Below are 19,528 nucleotides of genomic sequence, written 5' to 3' on the forward strand. Positions count from 1 at the left end.
CAACTCGATTAAGCCGATAGAAAACCTCATTATTTTGTTTAATGGTTTTCAATTTGAGCGTCTTCATTTCTATGTAGCCTACACTTTCTCATCCTGAACTTCTAATGCGAGTGGGACGTGTGGCTTAATGACACTGATCAGAAGAGCAGCTATTCAATGATTTGACAGCTCTAACGCAGTTACACCGCCATTATGTGGGTGTCGGCTATCGCCGGTTAAACCCCTAGAGTCGATGTCCTCGCCCCCATGGAAATGAAATTAGCATAATCAAATCATTTTCATCAAAATCTGTCTGTTTAAGATAGAGAGATCTGTTTTTTTTGCATGGGCTGCATCTCAATCCACTGTATCCGCCAATGGCGGCCTTCCGTAGCTGTGGTGGAGGTGGCCGAGCTGGAGCGGCGTTTGTCAGACCATGAGACATCCCGAATATCTGTCTTCTCACAAAAATGTCCGTAGTGTCCGAATGGTATGGAAAGATGAGACTCTCATGAACAAGATGGTGTTCTCCGTTTTGCTTTACAACCCTCACAAGCGCCAATGGACTCGTCTGAAGCGACAGTTTGGGCTACACACTAATATGACCACTCTATGGAAAGGTGAGACTCTGTTTTCCATGTATGAATCTGTTATTCAATGCATTTCAATGGGCTAATAGAAGTAAGGCAAAATTCAATGTTTCATGAAAAAAACGGGCCGAACTAAAATTCACATTAATCTACTTTTATCACAAAATGCACGATTGTTTTGCCAAGCTGCCCCACTAGCAGTGTCTTCTTCTTTTCGTCTAATGACTGAACTGTAGACATGGGAGGGGGCGGGAAAAGGCGGGAACTATGTCAATAACTGTATTTAAATCTGGAAGTCATTTTGCATGGCCCCATGCCCCGGTTGAGTGGAGAGTTCCTAAGGATCAACGAAATGGTCTAATTGCACAAACCACGCTCAAACGGGGCACCGGGCCATTAAAAACGAACAAGCCCATGTTGTCCACCCATCACAACATCCAGAGGATGTCAGAGGCTCTGATGGAGGATTTAAAACAAACAAAAAATGTATTTAACTTTATTTAACTTGGCAAGTCAGTTAAGAACAAATTCTTATTTACAATGGCGGCCTGGAGGTTAAGGGCAGTCACAACTGTGTTTTGACAAGTTAGTAAGCTATTTCTGACAGCAATTGAAGTTACCTGGAGAGAGTGCTGGAAGGCTTGCAGCTCTGCCATCGTGCTCTGCCTCACCATATCTACCAACTGAAAAAAATATGAAACATTTCAGGTTGTTAGCTATCTACTGGAGTAGTACATCAGCATTTGAGCGGGGTCAAAACAAGACAGAAAATGCAACAAGTGATGATCCGATAGCATAGAGCTGGCTTTCCCAAAATAATGACATGACATGCTCTGACTTGAACACACATTCTACAGAACTGGTTGGACTTTCTCTTTCTGTTTTCACAAATATGCAGAGCTCTTTGTACAGTTTAACTGCTGTAGGCTATGTGTCAGACATATCTGGGTCATTCATTGGGTGAGTTACCTAGAAATTCAAGCAAACCCAGCTCGACTTCTTACTGGTGAAAGCAGTCACGACTTGGTCGTGCCAGACTGGAGGCAATAAACATAGTGTTAACTAGCTATTGCAGATTTTCGACCTTATTAGCTAACAATCTAGCTAACCATATAAAGTTATCAGCTATATGAAAATAATTTCATGAAAAGCCAAAGCAACCTTGACCAGACATTCGCGCTAGTTGAGTCAGCTAATACGTCTTGCTAGCCAACGTTAGCTAGCTAATGAAGTTATGAATTACTTATGATATAAACAAAATTCTAACCTGGAATCTGTGTCCAAATAGGCCAAAATCCCAAGTGGATTGAGGCACTGCATCTCAGTGCTAGAGGCGTCACTACAGACCCTGGTTCAATTCCAGGCTGTATCACGACCGGCCGTGATTGGGAGTCCCATAGGGCGTCGCACAATTGGCCCAGCGTGTCACGTCCTGGCCAGTATAAGGGTTAATTAGTATTGTAGTTTGGTCAGGACGTGGCAGAGGGTATTTGTTTTATGTGGTTCAGGGTGGTGTGTTTGTTTAAAGGGTGTTTGATTTAGTATTTCCGGGTTTTTGGTTGATGGTCTATGTTTATGTATTTCTATGTGTAGTCTGGTGAGTGTGTTCTATGTTTGGTTAATTGGGGTTGGGACTCTCAGTTGAAGGCAGATGTTGTCTATCTGCCTTTGATTGAGAGTCCCATATATTAGGGTGTGTTTGTGTTTGTTAGGTGTGGGTGATTGTTCTGTGCTTAGCCTTATGCCTAGCCAGACTGTTTTGTTGTTCGTATTTCGTTTTGTTATTTTTGTATGTTCATTTTTGAAAATAAATAAACGTCAAGATGAGCCTGCACGTACCTGCTGCGTTTTGGTCTACCTTAACCGACGACAACCGTGACACAGCGTCGTTAGGGTTTGGTCGGGGTAGACCGTCATTGTAAATAAGAATTTGTTCTTAACTGACTTGCCTAGTTAAATAAAGGTTAAATAAAAAACATTTCCTGTTGCCTCAGAGATATTAGCAGCAGAGTCGAGTAGTACCAGACTGCCAGTTATTATGCTTATCTTGATGTTAAAGCGGAAATGTAGCATCATTTTCCATGAGTAATACAAACAGGCCTACACTATCACTGGATGTAGAAGCATGTTTGGGAATATCCATAAGGCTTTTCTCAACTGTTTGTCAGCGTTCAACTGTGCTCCTTCTTGTTCTTTCTCTCCCTCTCCACCGCCTGATCTCTCTGGCTCTGCTTGCACTTTCTTGCTCTCCCTCCCAGATCATTATGAATACGGGCCCAGCTTCACAACCAACTCACTGTCTGCCGGGTTATCACATTGGCACATAGTGCATAATTAGTCAGCATGCACATTGCCCACAATGTGCAATTTAAGCAATAATTGCTTTATTTTCAAATTGGCACTTAGTAGTCTAACATGTTAGTCAGTATACACAATGCACACTCTGAGATTGAAGCAATAATTTATTATCTAATTGGCTAATAGTACATAGTTAGTCAGTACATCGCCCTCATCTATCAATGAGTTATGATTCAAGCAATCATTCAAAACATAAGGAAACAGTCTTTCCGTTGAGCAGCTAACCCCAGCAGTTGACCTGAATTAACAGTTGACTGGTTTATACAGAGGTGGAGGCCAGCCAGCCAGTAAGCATTTCAGACTCAGCCAAACGAAAGAAGAACAGGACAAGAGCAACAGACAGTTTTACTGGAAACTTCAACAGTGATAAGGATTAATCAGACGGCTATGTCAAATGTCTGTTTCCAAATAGCCTAATCTGCGGGAGAAAAAAATATTTTCTTGCCAAAGTTGTCTATCTGACCGCCCGCTCCCGCCCGCAGCATGAAAAATACCAACTGCACCGCAATGATGTTTGTTGGGGCCCACAGGTCTGCGGGAATGCAAATGTTTCACTTTTACTGTAAAGAGTGTTGTGATTTTAAATGCACTTCAATTCAAATTTGTTTTGACTTATGCCCTAACAGTGTGTGGTTTTGTGTTCTCCACGTCAGTGTGGCTCGGCAGAGTACATGGCCCCAGAGGTGGTGGAGGTATTCACAGAAGAGGCTTCGTTCCACGTCAAGCCCTGTGCCCTCTGGAGCCTGGGGTCATAATTTATATTCTGCTGAGCGGCAGCCCCCCCTTCACCGACCACTGTGGGACTGACTGTGGCTGGGACCGAGGAGAGACCTGCCACATCTGCCAGGGACACAAACATAGTGTACATACACCCACACACACACAACATCCCCAGTCCTCCTCATAACCCCAGGTCACCTTACACAGTACTAATACAGCACTATTTGTATTAAGCATTTATTTTTTTGCATTTACAATGAATGAGTCATGTTTTTATGGTGAAAAGTCAAGTTATAAGTCTATTTTGTGTCTGACCCCTGCAGAATAACTTGTTTGAGAACATGGAGGAGGTGCAGTATGAGTTCCCAGAGAGGGACTGGGCCCATATCTCTGCCCAGGCCAAGGACCTCATCTCCAGGCTACTGGTACGGGATGCCACACGCCTCAGTGCTGCCCAGGTTCTGCAGCACCCCTGGGCTCAGGGGGTGAGTGCCAAGGCCCAAACGTAATTGGTCCTCTGAGTACTGTATGGGTGTATGGCCATAACATACTGGATCTATAACAATACTCTTAACTGGCTTCCTTGCCTTGTCCCCTCTGCGTCATCTATTATACACTGATCTGAGAAGGCTGAATGGGTGAAAGCCACCTATAAGACACCAGAGGGCTTGTTTTCACCAGTCCATTTCCTCCAAACTGTACATCATTAATGAAGGAAAGGATACATTTAAAAGAAATGGACACTGTTGTATTTAAACCTGTCATTTATTTCCCCCAAGAATGCACCAGAGAGAGGTCTCCCAACTCCACACTTCCTCCAAAGGTAATCCACTCAGCTCTCATTGGACAGAATGTATAGTACATAACAGCAAAAACAAATCTCAAATATGGCAGGCAGATGGCTAACAAAGTTATACAGAGAGGGTTTAAAGGGACATTGCACTCCAAATTCAAAATATGTTTTTAGTTTTCAGTCCAAGGTAGAGTAATGTACTCGATTTGACAGTTTGATGTCAGAAACCATCTAACAAAATTAGATTTTAGAGTGTCCCTGAGGGTATGGCTTCTACGGCTAAACATGTGATCTATAATCTCTTATTTTATCAATCTCTGACTGATCGTCTGCTCGTTCTCTCTACAAGAACAGCAGCCCCAAAGACTTAACACAGTTTGCGGCTGATGCCATCGCCTTCAACCGCCAGTTGTCGCAGCACGACGAGGAGCAGGAGGAAATCGTCACCAACATCGTGACCTCCATGAGGCTCTCACGCCCCTCCAATTTCTGTCTGGCTCGCCAACGGGAGCAATCCAACGCCCAGCGCACCACCTGGGACTTCCTGTCTTCTGACAACGACAACATCGACACCTGACCAGAACCTAGTTTAACCCAAGGGAGACTGCTACCATAGAATAGGATGAATAGAACGAGCTTGGAACCTCTAACCCTGGCAATTTCACTGGTAATCGTATGGGTACAGTGCCTTGCAAAAGTATTCATCCCCCTTGGCATTTTTCCTATTTTGTTGCATTACAACCTGTAATTTAAATGTATTTTTATTTGGATTTCATGTAATGGACATACACAAAATAGTCCAAATTGGTGAAGTGAAATTAAAAAATAACTTGTTTCAAAAAATTCAAAACAATTAAAAACTGAAAAGTTGTGCTTGCATATGTATTCACCCCCTTTGCTATGAATCCCCTAAATAAGATCTGGTGCAACCAATTACCTTCAGAAGTCACATAATTAGTTAAATAAAGTCCACCTGTGTGTAATCTAAGTGTCACATGATCTCAGTATATATACATCTGTTCCGAAAGGCCCCAGAGTCTGCAACAACACTAAGCAAGGGGCACCACCAAACAAGCGGCACCATGAAGACCAAGGAGCTCTTCAAACAGGTCAGGGACAACGTTGTGGAGAAGTACAGATCAGGGTTGGGTTATATAAAAATATCCAAAACTTTGAACATCTCACAGAGCACCATTAAATCCATTATTAAAAAATGGAAAGAATATGGCACCACAACAAACCTGCCATGAGAGGGCCACCCACCAAAACTCACGGACCAGGCAAGGAGGGCATTAATCAGAGAGGCAACAAAGAGACCAAAGATAATCCTGAAGGAACTACAAAGCTCCACAGCCGAGATTGGAGTATCTGTCCATAGGACCACTTTAAGCCGTACACTCCACAGAGCTGGGCTTTACGGAGGAGTGGCCAGAAAAAAGCCATCGCTTAAAGAAAAAAATAAGCAAACACATTTGGGGTTCACCAAAAGGCATGTGGGAGACTCCCCAAACATATGGAAGAAGGTATGCTGGTCAGATGAGACTAAAATTGAGCTTTTTGGCCATCAACGAAAACGCTATGTCTGGCGCAAACCCAACCCCTCTCATCACCCTGAGAACATCCCCACAGTGAAGCATGGTGGTGGCAGCATCATGCTATGGGGATGCTTTTCATTGGCAGGGACTGGGAAACTGGTCAGAATTGAAAGAATGATGGATGGTGCTAAATATAGGGAAATTCTTGAGGGGAACCTGTTTCAGTCTTCCAGAGATTTGGGACTGGGACAGAGATTCACCTTCCAGCAGGACAATGACCCTAAGCATACTGCTAAAGCAACACTCGAGTGGTTTAAGGGGAAACATTTTTAAATCTTGGAATGACCTTGTCAAAGCCCAGACCTCAATCCAATTGAGAATATGCGGTATGACTAAACGATTGCTGTACACCAGCGGAACCCATCCAACTTGAAGGAGCTGGAGCAGTTTTGCCTTGAAGAATGGGCAAAAATCCCAGTGGCTAGATGTGCCAAGCTTATAGAGACATACCACAAGAGACTTGCAGCTGTAATTGCTGCAAAAGGTGGCTCTACAAAGTATTGACTTTGGGTGGGTGAATAGTTATGCACGCTCAAGTTTTCCGTTTTTTATGTTATTTCTTGTTTGTTTCACAATAAAAAATATGTTGCATCTTCAGTGGTAGGCATGTTGTGTAAATCAAATGATACAAACCCCCATAAAATCTATTTTAATTCCAGGTTGTAAGGCAACAAAATAGGAAAAATGCCAAGGGTGAATACTTTTGCAAGCCACTCGTAATGGCTGCCTGATACTGTGATGCAATAATTTCCATGGTTAATGTAGAATGTTCATTCAAATTATGTTAACTGATGAGGCTCATGCAATGGAATGTACTTGTTGTCAATTGAATTTAATCAACAAATCACAACACATATTGACGGGTACACTTCCTGCTTTTACTTCATGCTTTGCTCTGATGGGTACACTCGCAATGGCCGCCAGTCCACCCATTATGCCATCATTGACTAGAATGGCGATTCCCGTTCTATTCATTCTATTTCTATGGCTGCTACTGCAGGCTAGGAGGTGGAGTTTTCTTCTTAGCTCCATTCCATCTGGTTTATCCTTCTAATATGTGGTGTGGTTCTAAGATCCTTACAGGTCAAATTCAGCCATTTTCTCAACCCAGTTCCCCTCTTTTTCCTCCTCAATTCCCTCCATCCTGGTGCTAGTCTCCCTTCCCCGCCTCTTCCTCTCTATGTGGTGTTTGCCATGGGTCCCCTCCAGGACAGAGACAACGCACACTATCTGAGAAAGGACGATAGCTGCCATTGTCAGCAGAATCCTGTGTAGCTTCACTGGTTGGTAGCCCCATTGTCCAAGCTCTCGTCATGGCCAGTCGTCTTCTTATCAGCTAGAAACAGAGACAAGGGAGCACAAAGGGAAGAACTTTTATCTTCTACTAAACTAACACATGTTTAGTCACAGCTTTGTATCAGTTGCTGAGTCTGGTTTCAGTGACTGGTTTGGGTTGAGGTTGGTTTCCTGCATTTGATAATAACCTCAAACTACACGGACCGCAATCCCATGTCAATTAAGACCACAGAAACCGAATCACTAGAATGCCCGATGAAGGGATTATATTTGTATGATTAAGGCTGCTAGTGCTGGTTGGTTTATGCTAGCTATACTTAATTGCATGGCTATTTCAATTAAGGAATGGATTATTGATCATATCAGTATGGGGCCTTTAATTCATACAATATATGTAGCTCTACTGTAAAGATCCTGTAATATAAAATAGTTGTAATTTATGTTGTGTTGGTCAGTGATGAAAAGTTTTCTGTACTGAGAGGAATATGGTATTATTTATAGAATTACTTACTGCTAAAGTAGAGCATTCCTTTTCAGACACTTGGGAATTACGTTTTTTAGCATTGGTTTTATTAGACGATATAAACTATGAGTAGGGCTGCACAAATCTCAAAACGTTCCTAAAATGTCATTTCTTTTTTTCTCAAAATCTAGTTGGATGATTTCTGGAACCAGCAGGGAATAAGCTATAAGGGAATCCTCCAACTTGGAATTCATCGACCAAGATTTCTGACAAGCCAGGGAATTTTTGGAAGGTTTGGGGAATTCTGCAACCCTAGCTGTGACTTTCCCAAATATTGGAGGCATATGAAATATATCTATACCATTAACTAGCATGACAAGCAAGCATACACTGAGTATGGTTACATGCACACAATACTGCAATTCTTGTGGATTAATCTGATTAATATAATAGTTTGATTGAATTGTTTACATGCTTTGCAAGAAAAACGCATACATTCAGTTGTTCCGAACTCACTTCACTCGCTCGGATGGTGCTAATATTTGAAGTCTTGATTAAAAAAAAACTACAAGCATTACCTCACATTTCCTTTCCAAATGATATCGGGACAATTCTGCAATTGCTTCCTTCAATTATTTTTTCAAAATAGTTTTCAGTAATACCACTAACCTGTTGCTCCATTTACTACTGTATGTGAATTCATTGTTGTTTTGTCTATTCACAGAAATTGTCATAATCAGTCATTTGGAAATGCGACAATGTCTATTTTTTTGATTGTCTAATATTATGTGTTGTTTTTAAACGTTTGTGACTAAAGTGTTTAATATGTGTGTAGTTTATATTCTAGACGGGATGGTGTAGAGATACCTTTCTCTGGAGGAAAGGGAGTTTTATTTTATATATCAGTATTTTTATTAAATGTTTTGTTGTTTGCACAAGCATTTAGATGGTTTGTCTGTAAATGGATCTGAATGAATGTGCCAAAGAAATCATGGAGATATAAATAACTTACCATGTGAAGACTGAAGGCTAGCCTGTCACATTAAATTAGTTTCGTGTTTTTAAGAATGAAATTGGTCAGATGGCCATTTCAGCCTGTACAATATATTTGTTCAAATTCACCTAGTTACTGAAATGCTCTTTGCTTACGGAAATACTCTTTAGTTACTGAAATGCTCGTGCTTTTTTAAAGATTCCTTGTTTTTACCGAATTGATTTATCTCTACCAGTTGACTTTTTCACCCCTGTAAGAGCTTGTCTTTTTATTAATGGGGGACACTGATGGAAGTCTAGCACTTATTCCCCTCACCCATATTCATTTCATGTATTACCCGGCTAATGTAAAATGGCATGTACCCACTACCCGGATCTCACCCGGTTGCCATGGATACTCCATCGCTATAGCAACTAAGGGGCATTCATAAACGGGCATGACTCAACAAAGGGTTGCCGTCAGAGAAAGTGCAACACATTAGGGATCAGTCAGTGGCTATGGTAAAGCTCGCTCACTCTGCCCCTAATCCCTATGTAGTGCACTATTGGCCCTGGTCAAGTAGTCTACAATGTACGCAATAGAGAGCCATTTGGGACGAGGCAGCCTAACCTCAAATTAGATGGGATGAGACACACTAATTGGCATAAACTATCAGCGAAATACGATGTCCACTGTTTGTTGTTTAAGCCCACGTGTATGAGTTAATAAATATGCATATGTTCTTATGTTGCACATCAATAGCCCGTGTGGTATGCTCTTTTCCCAATAAAACCCATTTATTTATTTTAAAATGATTCAATGTTGTTGTCCTTTTTTCTCACCCTCATTGGCAGAACTCAGACGTGACATAACAATTTGATCAACGTCCAGCATGAGTAGATAGACAGATCGAGAGAGCGAGAGATAGCGGTCTACGGTTAGTAAAACGGATTGAATTGGTTTATTTCGGGCCCATCACTTACCAATTGCTCATAGAGTGTGAATGGTGAGTGAGTCGCGATTGGAGCAAGGCCATTGGATAGAGGACATGGATGGAGTGATCGCGATTCACCTGTCCACACTCCTAAAAGAGCTCCTTAAAGGAGAAGGTAGCAGCGAAGATCCATGAGCGAGCAGACACTCATGATGTCCTTGAGAGGTATGTAGCCTACATACAGACTGGAGAGCAGACCCGGCGCCAGAACGAATTAGTTGGACGGGCATTTGATTTCAATAGGCGGGCCCATTGTTTTCACGGGACTTCCTAAACGGTGCACAATGCGTGTAATAGTAATGAACAGGCAGCTCGTGAGTTTCAAGTTTGGGGAAGCTTATAGTACGTATCCTACAATTTCTACTGATCTGCGTGCCAGTTATGCACAATTTCGTGCAAAATGTCGTTACAATAGCCTAATAACGTTTACGCTTTCTTTTTTCAACATCATTGTCACGTGGTTAATCATAAAAATCTGAAGTACAATTATACAAATTAAACTATGGCGAGATCACTAGCCTCTGCCATATGGTAACATTGATACGGCTAAAGACATGAGAGCATATAACTCAGATATACTATAGTCTATAGGCCAATGCATCATTGGGCCAATAACTTCGATCGTCAGCTAAGTAAAATGCATAGGCCTAAAGCCGAAAGATAAAAACAGTAGAAAATACCCTGATGAAAATGAAATCCCATTCATATCTCTTCTCCGCCTGTCTGCCTCGCTTTCTATGTCTTGACTTGAGCTATTGCTAGTGAAGTTGAACATTGTATCAAATCATCACACCGTCCAGGAGGAGCTGTCCTAACGAACTTGTAACATTGTACCAACTAGCCAGTCCTACCACAGTGAGCTCCGGACAAAAAGCACATCTTTTTTTTTTTATTACGTTTTCACTAGATATATGGAATCATCAGATCATTATGTTTTGCTTGGTGATCATTAGGAGGCGTGGTGATTATCGAAGAACTATGATAAAAAAAACAGACTTTGTTGACTTCTGTGAGGCGAATAAAAAAATGAGTGGTATACGTGGAGAGTTGGTCAATCGGCGATAACGGAGGTAAAGCCAGATTCAGATTGGATATTCGATGGATATTCGCCTGTAGTTTTCCTTACGTCCACCAACAGCAGTTAGGGACAGTCAACATAGTGACAAATCACATTTTTCTAATTTCAAAAGCTCTTTAACCATTACTCATAAAACGTTCAGAACTGGTTCTAGCTAACCCGATGGCATAGACACACATTGCATACCATTTTTTGGGGGGTCAATTTACATCTCGCACTATTTGAAATTATTTATTAAAATGTTTGAATTTCAATAGCTCCTTGGTCATGTGACCTACTGACTTCAAACAAGGTTCAGAATGTACACTCAACAGGTCTACACATTGCACACCCTTTAGTTTGTCAATATACATCTCAAACGATTTTACATGAATTATTTTAACTTTATAATTTCAATAGCTCCTTGGTCATGTGACCTACTGACTTCAAACAAGGTGCAGAATGTACACTCAGTGGGCCTACACATTGCACACCCTTTAGGTTGTCCATTTTCATCTCACACAATTTTACATGAATTATCAATGTTTTTCAATGATTCTAATTTCAATAGCTCCTTGGTAATGTGACCTACTGACCTCAAACAAGGTTCAGAATGTCCACTGACAACCCTTCTATATTGCACACCCTTTAGTTTGTCCCTTTTCATCTCACACGTTTTTACATTAATTTTTCAAACTTTCTAATTTCAATAGCTCCTTGGTCATGTCACTTACTGGACTCAAAATGTGTTCAGAATGTACAATCAGTGGGCCTACACATTTCACACCATTTAGTTTGCCCGTTTTCATCTCACACGATTTTACATGAACTTTTCAAAATGTACAATTTCAAAACCTCTATGGCCTGAGTGCTGCCCCCAGCCCCCGAGTCCGGCCGCCCCTGATTGGACTCAGAGTGCCCCCAACTTCATGGAGGCCTCCTTGTGCACCTGGTAACTTGAAACAAGCTCTGTGGACCTGGTCACCCGCCCGCTTTTATTCGCTCAGAGACTAAGTCTCCAACCCAACCTCCACAGCCTGAGTGCTGCCCCCAGCACCTGAGTCCGGCCGCCCCTGCTCGGACTCTGAGTGCCCCCCGCACCTGCCAAAAGAGGCTATCCCGGCGGCCGAGGCTGATTCCGTCAAGCCCGTTCCCTTGGCTGTGTTTTCGCTAGATAGTAGGTAGGGACAGTGCGAATCTTGCATCACTAATTAGATGACGAGGCATTTGGCTACCTCAAGAAACTCTTAATTATGTCCCGCCGTTTACCCCCACTTCATCGAATTTCCTCACTTTGACATGAGGGGGTCACAGCAACCCCGAAGGTGGTTTGAGTGCGACCACGAAGGATAGCATGCTACAGTCAGATATCATCAAATTGACATCCATTCGAGTCACGCCCGGTGGTATCATCAGAGGCTTTTCTGTCTTACAAACTGGACATCAGTTGCCACTACTACCCTTCAGCAGACTTTAACTGGGTTTTTACACCCAATCGACATCAAGTGCCAGCACAATACTTATAGGCTTGAGAACCAGATACCCCTCACAGTATTTACCGGCACCATCGACCTGGTGTCGGAAGAAGCAACAGAAAATAATCATCCCCTTTCAATCATTTGCTTGCCAAAACAGCCCTCCGGGACAGAGCCATAGGAACCACCTTTACCAGCGCTTCATCAATATTCCTCACTTTGACATGAGGAGGTCACAGTCACCCCACAGGGGATTTGAGTGTGACCGCGACAGGTGGGTACACTCCTTTGAATTTCATCAAGTTGACATTCAGTGATCTGTGCCCAGTGGGAACCTAGGCTTCTTACTACTACCCACATCAGATGTAGGCCTCCCTCCCCAGACAAGCTGGAGATACCTCTCCCCACTTCGTAGGCCATGAGCCAGATCCATGCAACGCCCTATCACTGTGGGGCTAATGGGTTTGGTTTCCGCCTGAAGTCTAGTGAGTGTAGAGGAGACCTCCCCACCTACAATGTGTGGGGCTGGCGTGCGCCGTGCTGGGGAGATCCGCGAGAAGGGCCCGGCGCACATCCAGAGTTTCCGCCGCCAACTGTCAGACCCAACCCCCCACCGGTCCACATTCGGCCCAGTGACGGACACCACCCCGATGAACCCCCGCACACAGCGCCTTGCGAGACCACGGACGAGGGACCGCGAGATGAGCCGCACAACGAACTTCCAATGGTGGCGAGAGGAGGACGATGGAGCGACTGCTCCCCCAGCCGCAGCTTGAGCCCAGCTCCGCTTCGCACCCCAGCCCGACTAACCCAGCCCTTAGAGCCAATCCTTATCCCAAAGTTACGGATCTTTTTTGCCAACTTCCCTTACCTACATTGTCATAACATGCCAAAGGCTGTTCACCTTGGAGACCTGCTGCGGATATTGGTACAGCCCGGCGTGAGATTTACACCCTCTCCCCCGGATTTTCAAGGGTCAGGGAGAGCTCACCAGACGATGCCGAAACCACAACGTTTTTCAGGGCTTTGGCCCCTCTCACGGGGCGAAAACATTCCAGGGCGCCCTGCTTTTCACAAAGAAAAGAGAACTCTCCCCGGGGCTCCTGACAGCTTCTCCGTCATCGGTCACATTTCCGCACTGGATGCCTTGCTGTGCTCATCTCCGCCAGTCTGTGGACATTCTGAAAGTAGTTTGAGGTCATTAGGTCACATGACCAAGGAGCTATTGAAATGTAAAAGTTTGAAAAATTGAGGTAAAATCATGTGAGATGAAAATGGACAAACTAAAGTGTGTGCAATATATTAGGGTAGTCAGAGGACATTCTGAACCTTGTTTGAAGTCAGTAGGTCACATGACCAAGGAGCTATTGATATCTTTAATTTAGAAACATTTATGTAAAATTGTGTGAGATGAAAATGGACAAACTAAAGGGTATGCAATGTGTAGGCCCACTGATTGTACATTCTGAATACAGTTTGAGTCCAGTAAGTGACATGACCAAGGAGCTATTGAAATTAGAAAGTTTGAAAAATGTATGTAAAAACGAGTGAGATGAAAATGGACAAACCAAAGGGTGTGCAATATAGAAGGGTAGTCAGTGGACATTCTCAACCTTGTTTGAGTCAAGTAGGTAACATGACCAAGGAGCAATTGAAATTCAAATGTAAAAAAAAGTTTGCACTTTGTTTACGCTCCCTAACTAATTGAACTTGGAATAGGAAAGGCTGCTCACATTTCTACATGTTTATTAGCTTTGGAAAGCGAATTCATGTCAAAATCGTGGAAATAAGACCTGTGCAATGTTGACACTTATTTGGAGTCTGTGGCTCGAGTGGTTTGAAAGCTATTGAGGTTTGAAAGCGTGAATATCCATCGAATATCCAACCTGAAACAGTCTTTACCTCGGTTCAGCAATAAGACATTGACAAAATGGGCACCTTCCTACATTTACATGCATTCTGGAGAGAGACGCACCATATCTTCGCCCCCCCCTACTTGATCCAACATTTAAAATTATACTCAAAACACATAATCTTCACACATATTTTAGATGCTTTTCACTGACTGCTGCAACTCAATCAGCTAAACCTATTGCCACGCGCACTACCCAAATTGCCGGCTTTCCAAACACACTTGTGATTAGAAACAATCCACAACAAAAACATGTAAGAAGCTATTGATCCTCTGTGGCTAAGTCATGCTCCCTGATGAAGTATTTTGAATTATTTTATTTAGACAGGAGTAATTATATAATTTTAACGAAACGTCAATTTACTTTAGGGCAAGTTTAGGACTTGATATTATTCCCATAGAAACGCATTGGGTTTACACTGGACAGATTTTGGCCCATTTTGGCCCCTTCCTCTCCATCCGTGCTGGAGAGGAAGGTGTATCACAAGTAATGCTTTATTGGTTGCACTGTGTTGGTGGATAGTTCTGAACCAGGTGTGGATTCATCTGTCTGGGCTATAGGACAAAGCAGCTTTCCAAAACAAGCTTTTAACATTGCTATAATTTAATTAACAAGAATTATCCCCATATTAGGCTACATATTGTGCTTTTTCAATTTCTTCATAAAAATATAATTTGCCTGCATAGTCAATTGCTACAGATATCTGGAATAGAATGAACAAGTTATTTGAAAAACTATCCTGCCTGTGTTGGTTTGTTTAACCGTTAGTCTATGTGGTTTAACAGTTTCGTTGTACTGTAATTGTACAGCAAGTGGTCATCGGTGAATGGCGTTCAAATGGTGCCCCTAGTGGTTTAGCGTTAACCATGCATGAAACTAACGAGCGCTCTTCTCTTTTCCTCTATGGTATTTCACCTTGTTGGCTGTGTGAGCGCACAAGAGTGTAACCTAAAGTCGACGATTCGCATCGAAATGTGAGGCAAACGACTGGGCATTTCAAACAACATTACCTGAACGACGGAACTGATCAAATGTAAGTAAAATCAAGTGCTCTCAAAGGCGTTGTAGATTATTTGATGTTTTCATCACCAAGAGAGGATTTCTTTATCTAGTATATTCTAACCGAATTGTTAAATGACAATCAGTGATCTTAGAAGATACTGTATGTTGGTCATTAAAGAACAAGTTAAACGAGAGAACTATAACGGTACTATAACATTTTTCATTTTTAATCAAGGTAGCCAAATGTGTAAACAGATTAGTTTATTGGCTTTGTCAGTCTTGAACTGATATTGCATATTTATGTAGTCTAGAATACACTTTTAATAAGATAAGGTCACTACCACAATGTTGTCTATGAATGTCTGTGTGTAGCTTTGCAAATAGGACTATAGAAGCAATTATTTATTTGACTTGCAGAACAAAAGTGTGATTGGACTTGTTCTTTCTGTACTTATGAACAATAACAACGAGTCCTGAATGTGTTATTCTCTGTGGAAAAAAAACGGGGCATCAGTGTGTTGCAGAGCTAAGGATAATAATACCCTTGATTTATCTAGTCTTTGTAGCATTTATTACACATGGATGCATAATGCATCTCTCCCTCAATGTCAGTTCAATTACCTTTAGACCTGTGTGACAATGACCTATTTCCAGAAAACCTATTTCTATGGAAGGAACACATCATCATGACTCTTCTGTCTATCTCTTGTAGGGCAGAGAAAACCATGACCTGACCTGTATCTGGACTGGACTATCTTGTCATTAATCAAGCCTATTACATTGTATCTGAATCCATAAGGCAATTAAGTAATATTTCAATCTTGAGTTAGACCGTACCCATCGTCAAGCCTAGAGAGATGGTCCTTTCCGACAAAAGCTCCAAGACCTCGGGGCCCAAGAAAGCATGCAGAAAACAGGGCCTATGGCCCCAGAGTTTCCCCTCCCCGGCCCTGTGCTGCGCCTGTGGCCTGGGGATCATGCTGGCGGGCATCAACATCACCTTGGTGGGGGCTTTCACTTTCAAGTCCTTCATCCCCGCCAGCAACCCATCCATCATCATTGGGCCACTGCTCCTAATAGTGGCTCTGTCCTTTTTTGGGGCATGCTGCGTGTGTAGCCGACGGGCCCCGGCCCGCGATAGCCGTAAGGCCAAGGGGGCCGAGAGCTGGGGGCTGATGCGGATGGGGGCCGGCGCAACGTTTGAGATGGAGACGAGCGAACACACGCTGCAGGACACCACCGCCGTGCAGCTCAGTCCCATCAACTCCCCGAGCTCCTCCCACAAGTCTAGTAACTCCACCCATAGGGACACCCCTGCACTGCGGGCCTGTGAGGATGATCCTGCCTCCAGGGCCTGTGAGCTTGCCATCTCAGAGACCTATAATATAGATGTGACACCTGATGACCAGGTCTTGACCGCAGAGGACCAGGCATTGACCTCTGAGGAACAGGCAATGACCTCTGAGGACCAGGCAATGACCTCTGAGGACCAGGCAATGACCTCTGAGGACCAGGCATTGACCTCTGAGAACCAGGCATTGACCTCTGAGGACCAGGCATTGACCTCTGAGGACCAGGCATTGACCTCTGAGGACCAGGCATTGACCTCTGAGGACCAGGCATTGACCTCTGATATTGAATATAAGGAGAGCATCCAGATGAAGGCTATACACAAGCCTTACCCAATGTAGCAGGGCTGTGTCTCCTGGCTATTACATAAACTGGTGCAGTATACTCCTCTGGTACTATATAAGGTGCATTTGGAAAGTATTCAGACCCTTTCACTTTTTTCCACGTTTTGTTACGTTACAGCCTTATTCTAAAATGTAGTAAATCATTTTTCAATCTACACACAATACCCCATAATGACAAAGCAAAAACATTTATTTTTTTATATATTTTTTTATTTTTTATTTATTTAAATGGAAATATAACTTTTAATTAAGTATTCAGACCCTTTACTCAGTACTTTGTTGAAGCACCTTTGGAAGCAATTACAGCCTTCGAGTCTTCTTGGGTATGACGCTACAAGCTTGACACGCCTGTATTTGGGGAGTTTCTCCCATTCTTCTCTACAGATCCTCTCAAGCTCTGTCAGGTTGGATGGGGAGCGTCGCAGCACAGCTATTTTCAGGTCTCTCCAGAGATGTTTGATTGGGTTCAAGTCCGGGCTCTGGCTGGCCCACTCAAGGATATTCAGAGACTTGTCCCGAAGTCACTCCTGGGTTGTCTTGGCTGTGTGCTTAGTGTTGCTGTCCTGTTGGAAGGTGAACGTTCACCCCCAGTCTGAGGTCCTGAGCGCTCTGGAACAGGTTTTCATCAAGGATCTCTCTGAACTTTGCTCCATTCATCTTTCCCTCGATCCTGACTAGTCTCCCAGTCCCGGCCGCTGAAAAACATCCCCACAGCATGATGCTGCCACCACCATGCTTCCCCGTAGGGATGGTGCGATGTTTCCTCCAGATGTGACACTTGACATTCAGGCCAAAGAGTTCAATCTTGGTTTCATCAGACCAGAGAATCTTGTTTCTCATGGTGAGAGTCCTTTGGTGCCTTTTGGCAAACTCCAAGCGGGCTGTCATGTGACTTTTACTGAGGAGTGGCTTCCATTTGGCCACTCTACCATAAAGGCCTGATTGGTGGAGTGCTGCATAGATGGTTGTCCTTCTGGAAGGTTCTCCCATCTCCACAGAGGAACACTGGAGCTCTGTCAGAGTGACCAACGGGTTCTTGGTCACCTCCCTGACCAGGGGCTTCTCCCCCGATTGCTCAGTTTGGCAGGGCGGCGAGCTCTAGGAAGAGTCTTGGTGGTTCTGAACTTCTTCCATTTAAGAATGATGGAGGCCACTGTGTACTTGGGGACCTTCAGTGCAGTTGAAATGTTTTGGTACCCTTCCCCAGATCTGTGCCTTGACACAATCGGAGCTCTACGTACAATTCCTTCAACCTCAAGGCTTGGTTTTTGCTCTGACATGCACTGTCAACTATGGTACCTTACATAGACAGGTGTGTACCTTTTTAAATCATGTCTAATTAATTGAATTTACCACAAGTGGACTACAATCAAGTTGTGGAAACATATCAAGGATGATCAATGGAAACAGGATGCACCTGAGCTCAATTTCGAGTCTCATAGCAAAGGGTCTGAATACTTATGTAAATAAGGTATTTCATTTTTTTTTTTTTGAGAAATTTGCAAACATTTCTATAAACCTGTATTCGCTTTGTCATTATGGGGCATTGTGTGTAGATTGATGAGGATGTTTTAGAATAAGGCTGTAACGTAACAAAATGAAGAAAAAGGGAAGGAGTCTGAATTCTTCCCGAATGCACTGTAAACTGTGGCTACTGGAGTCTCCGCTCAAGAAGTTTCATCCTGGATATTTTTTGGGGATCATTTGAACCCATGAATGGCCATGATCTATGGTGGGCTGTGGTCATGAACCCAATTGTAAAATGGGATGAAGTGCATGTTCGGAAAAACGAAAAACAAATCAATATGTTCTACTGTGCATATTTTTAAAGACTGTTACATTATGCGTTTAAACTTAACCTTGTCCCCAGACTCAATTGCTATGACATAGAGAGCCGGCTGAAGGATGAGGTTAATTCAGACGTGGAAAGAGGTGTGGACTAGATTATCTCAGATATTATAAGGGCAAGCTCTGCCAGTCAGTCTCAGCGTCAGTTAATGTCTGCGTCCCAAATGGCACCATATTCCCTTTAGGGCTCTGGTTTAAAGGAGTGCGCTATAAAGGAAATAGGTGCCATTTGGGACGCATAAAATATGAGGAGAAAAAAAAATGAAGAAGAGGAGAACTAAGCTTCTGATTCGTTGTAGATTGTGTCGGTATCCCTGTCTGGCTAAATCTAGTCCTCAGTATGAGAAAAAAATACTGTTAATCTTGTTGGATGTTGTACTAAGATCTGGGGACTGTGGGGAGGATGATGGCTACATTTACAGCCAAACCCCCTTTGGTGAGGAGCTTATATGAAGTACAGTTAAAGCATTTAAAGGGACAGTTCACCCAAATTACAAAATCAAGTAAGCAATCTTTGGACAACGTAAAACAGCAATCTGTGCTTTGGTTTTGTGTACCTGGCCACCTGACTGCATATCCGGTGAGGAAACCAATATGTAATTTAGTAATTTGTGTGAACTATGCCTTTAAGACTGTAAAAACATCATGGACAGTACCAGCATAGACCCTGCACAGACCCTGTCATACTATTTTGAGATTTTCTTCTTTCTTTTCTTGGCCTATTGGTAAGTCCTGTTACCTTGGACACCGTCTGTACAGTAAAAGGGACAACTGAGTA

General features: G+C 43.0%; 1 protein-coding gene, 1 long non-coding RNA gene and 1 pseudogene across 2 annotated transcripts; all 3 read left to right on the forward strand.

Moving 5' to 3' along the window:
• The first annotated feature begins 356 nt into the window (after positions 1–356).
• Positions 357–7,788, forward strand: LOC115158943 (MAP kinase-interacting serine/threonine-protein kinase 1-like; annotated as a pseudogene).
• A 7,348-nt stretch (positions 7,789–15,136) lies between these two features.
• LOC115158022 (uncharacterized) lies at positions 15,137–16,029 on the forward strand. The gene is made up of 2 exons (XR_003868613.1): positions 15,137–15,239; positions 15,921–16,029. It is a non-coding gene; the product is annotated as an uncharacterized LOC115158022 (long non-coding RNA).
• A 23-nt stretch (positions 16,030–16,052) lies between these two features.
• Positions 16,053–17,025, forward strand: LOC115158020 (transmembrane protein 275-like). Its single transcript, XM_029706477.1, has one exon. The coding sequence runs from the start codon at positions 16,066–16,068 to the stop codon at positions 16,897–16,899; it is 834 nt and encodes a 277-aa protein (XP_029562337.1). The 5' UTR covers positions 16,053–16,065; the 3' UTR covers positions 16,900–17,025.
• Positions 17,026–19,528: the final 2,503 nt, after the last annotated feature.

This window comes from Salmo trutta, chromosome 22 (genome assembly GCF_901001165.1).
Source record: "Salmo trutta chromosome 22, fSalTru1.1, whole genome shotgun sequence".
Lineage (NCBI taxonomy): Eukaryota > Metazoa > Chordata > Actinopteri > Salmoniformes > Salmonidae > Salmo > Salmo trutta.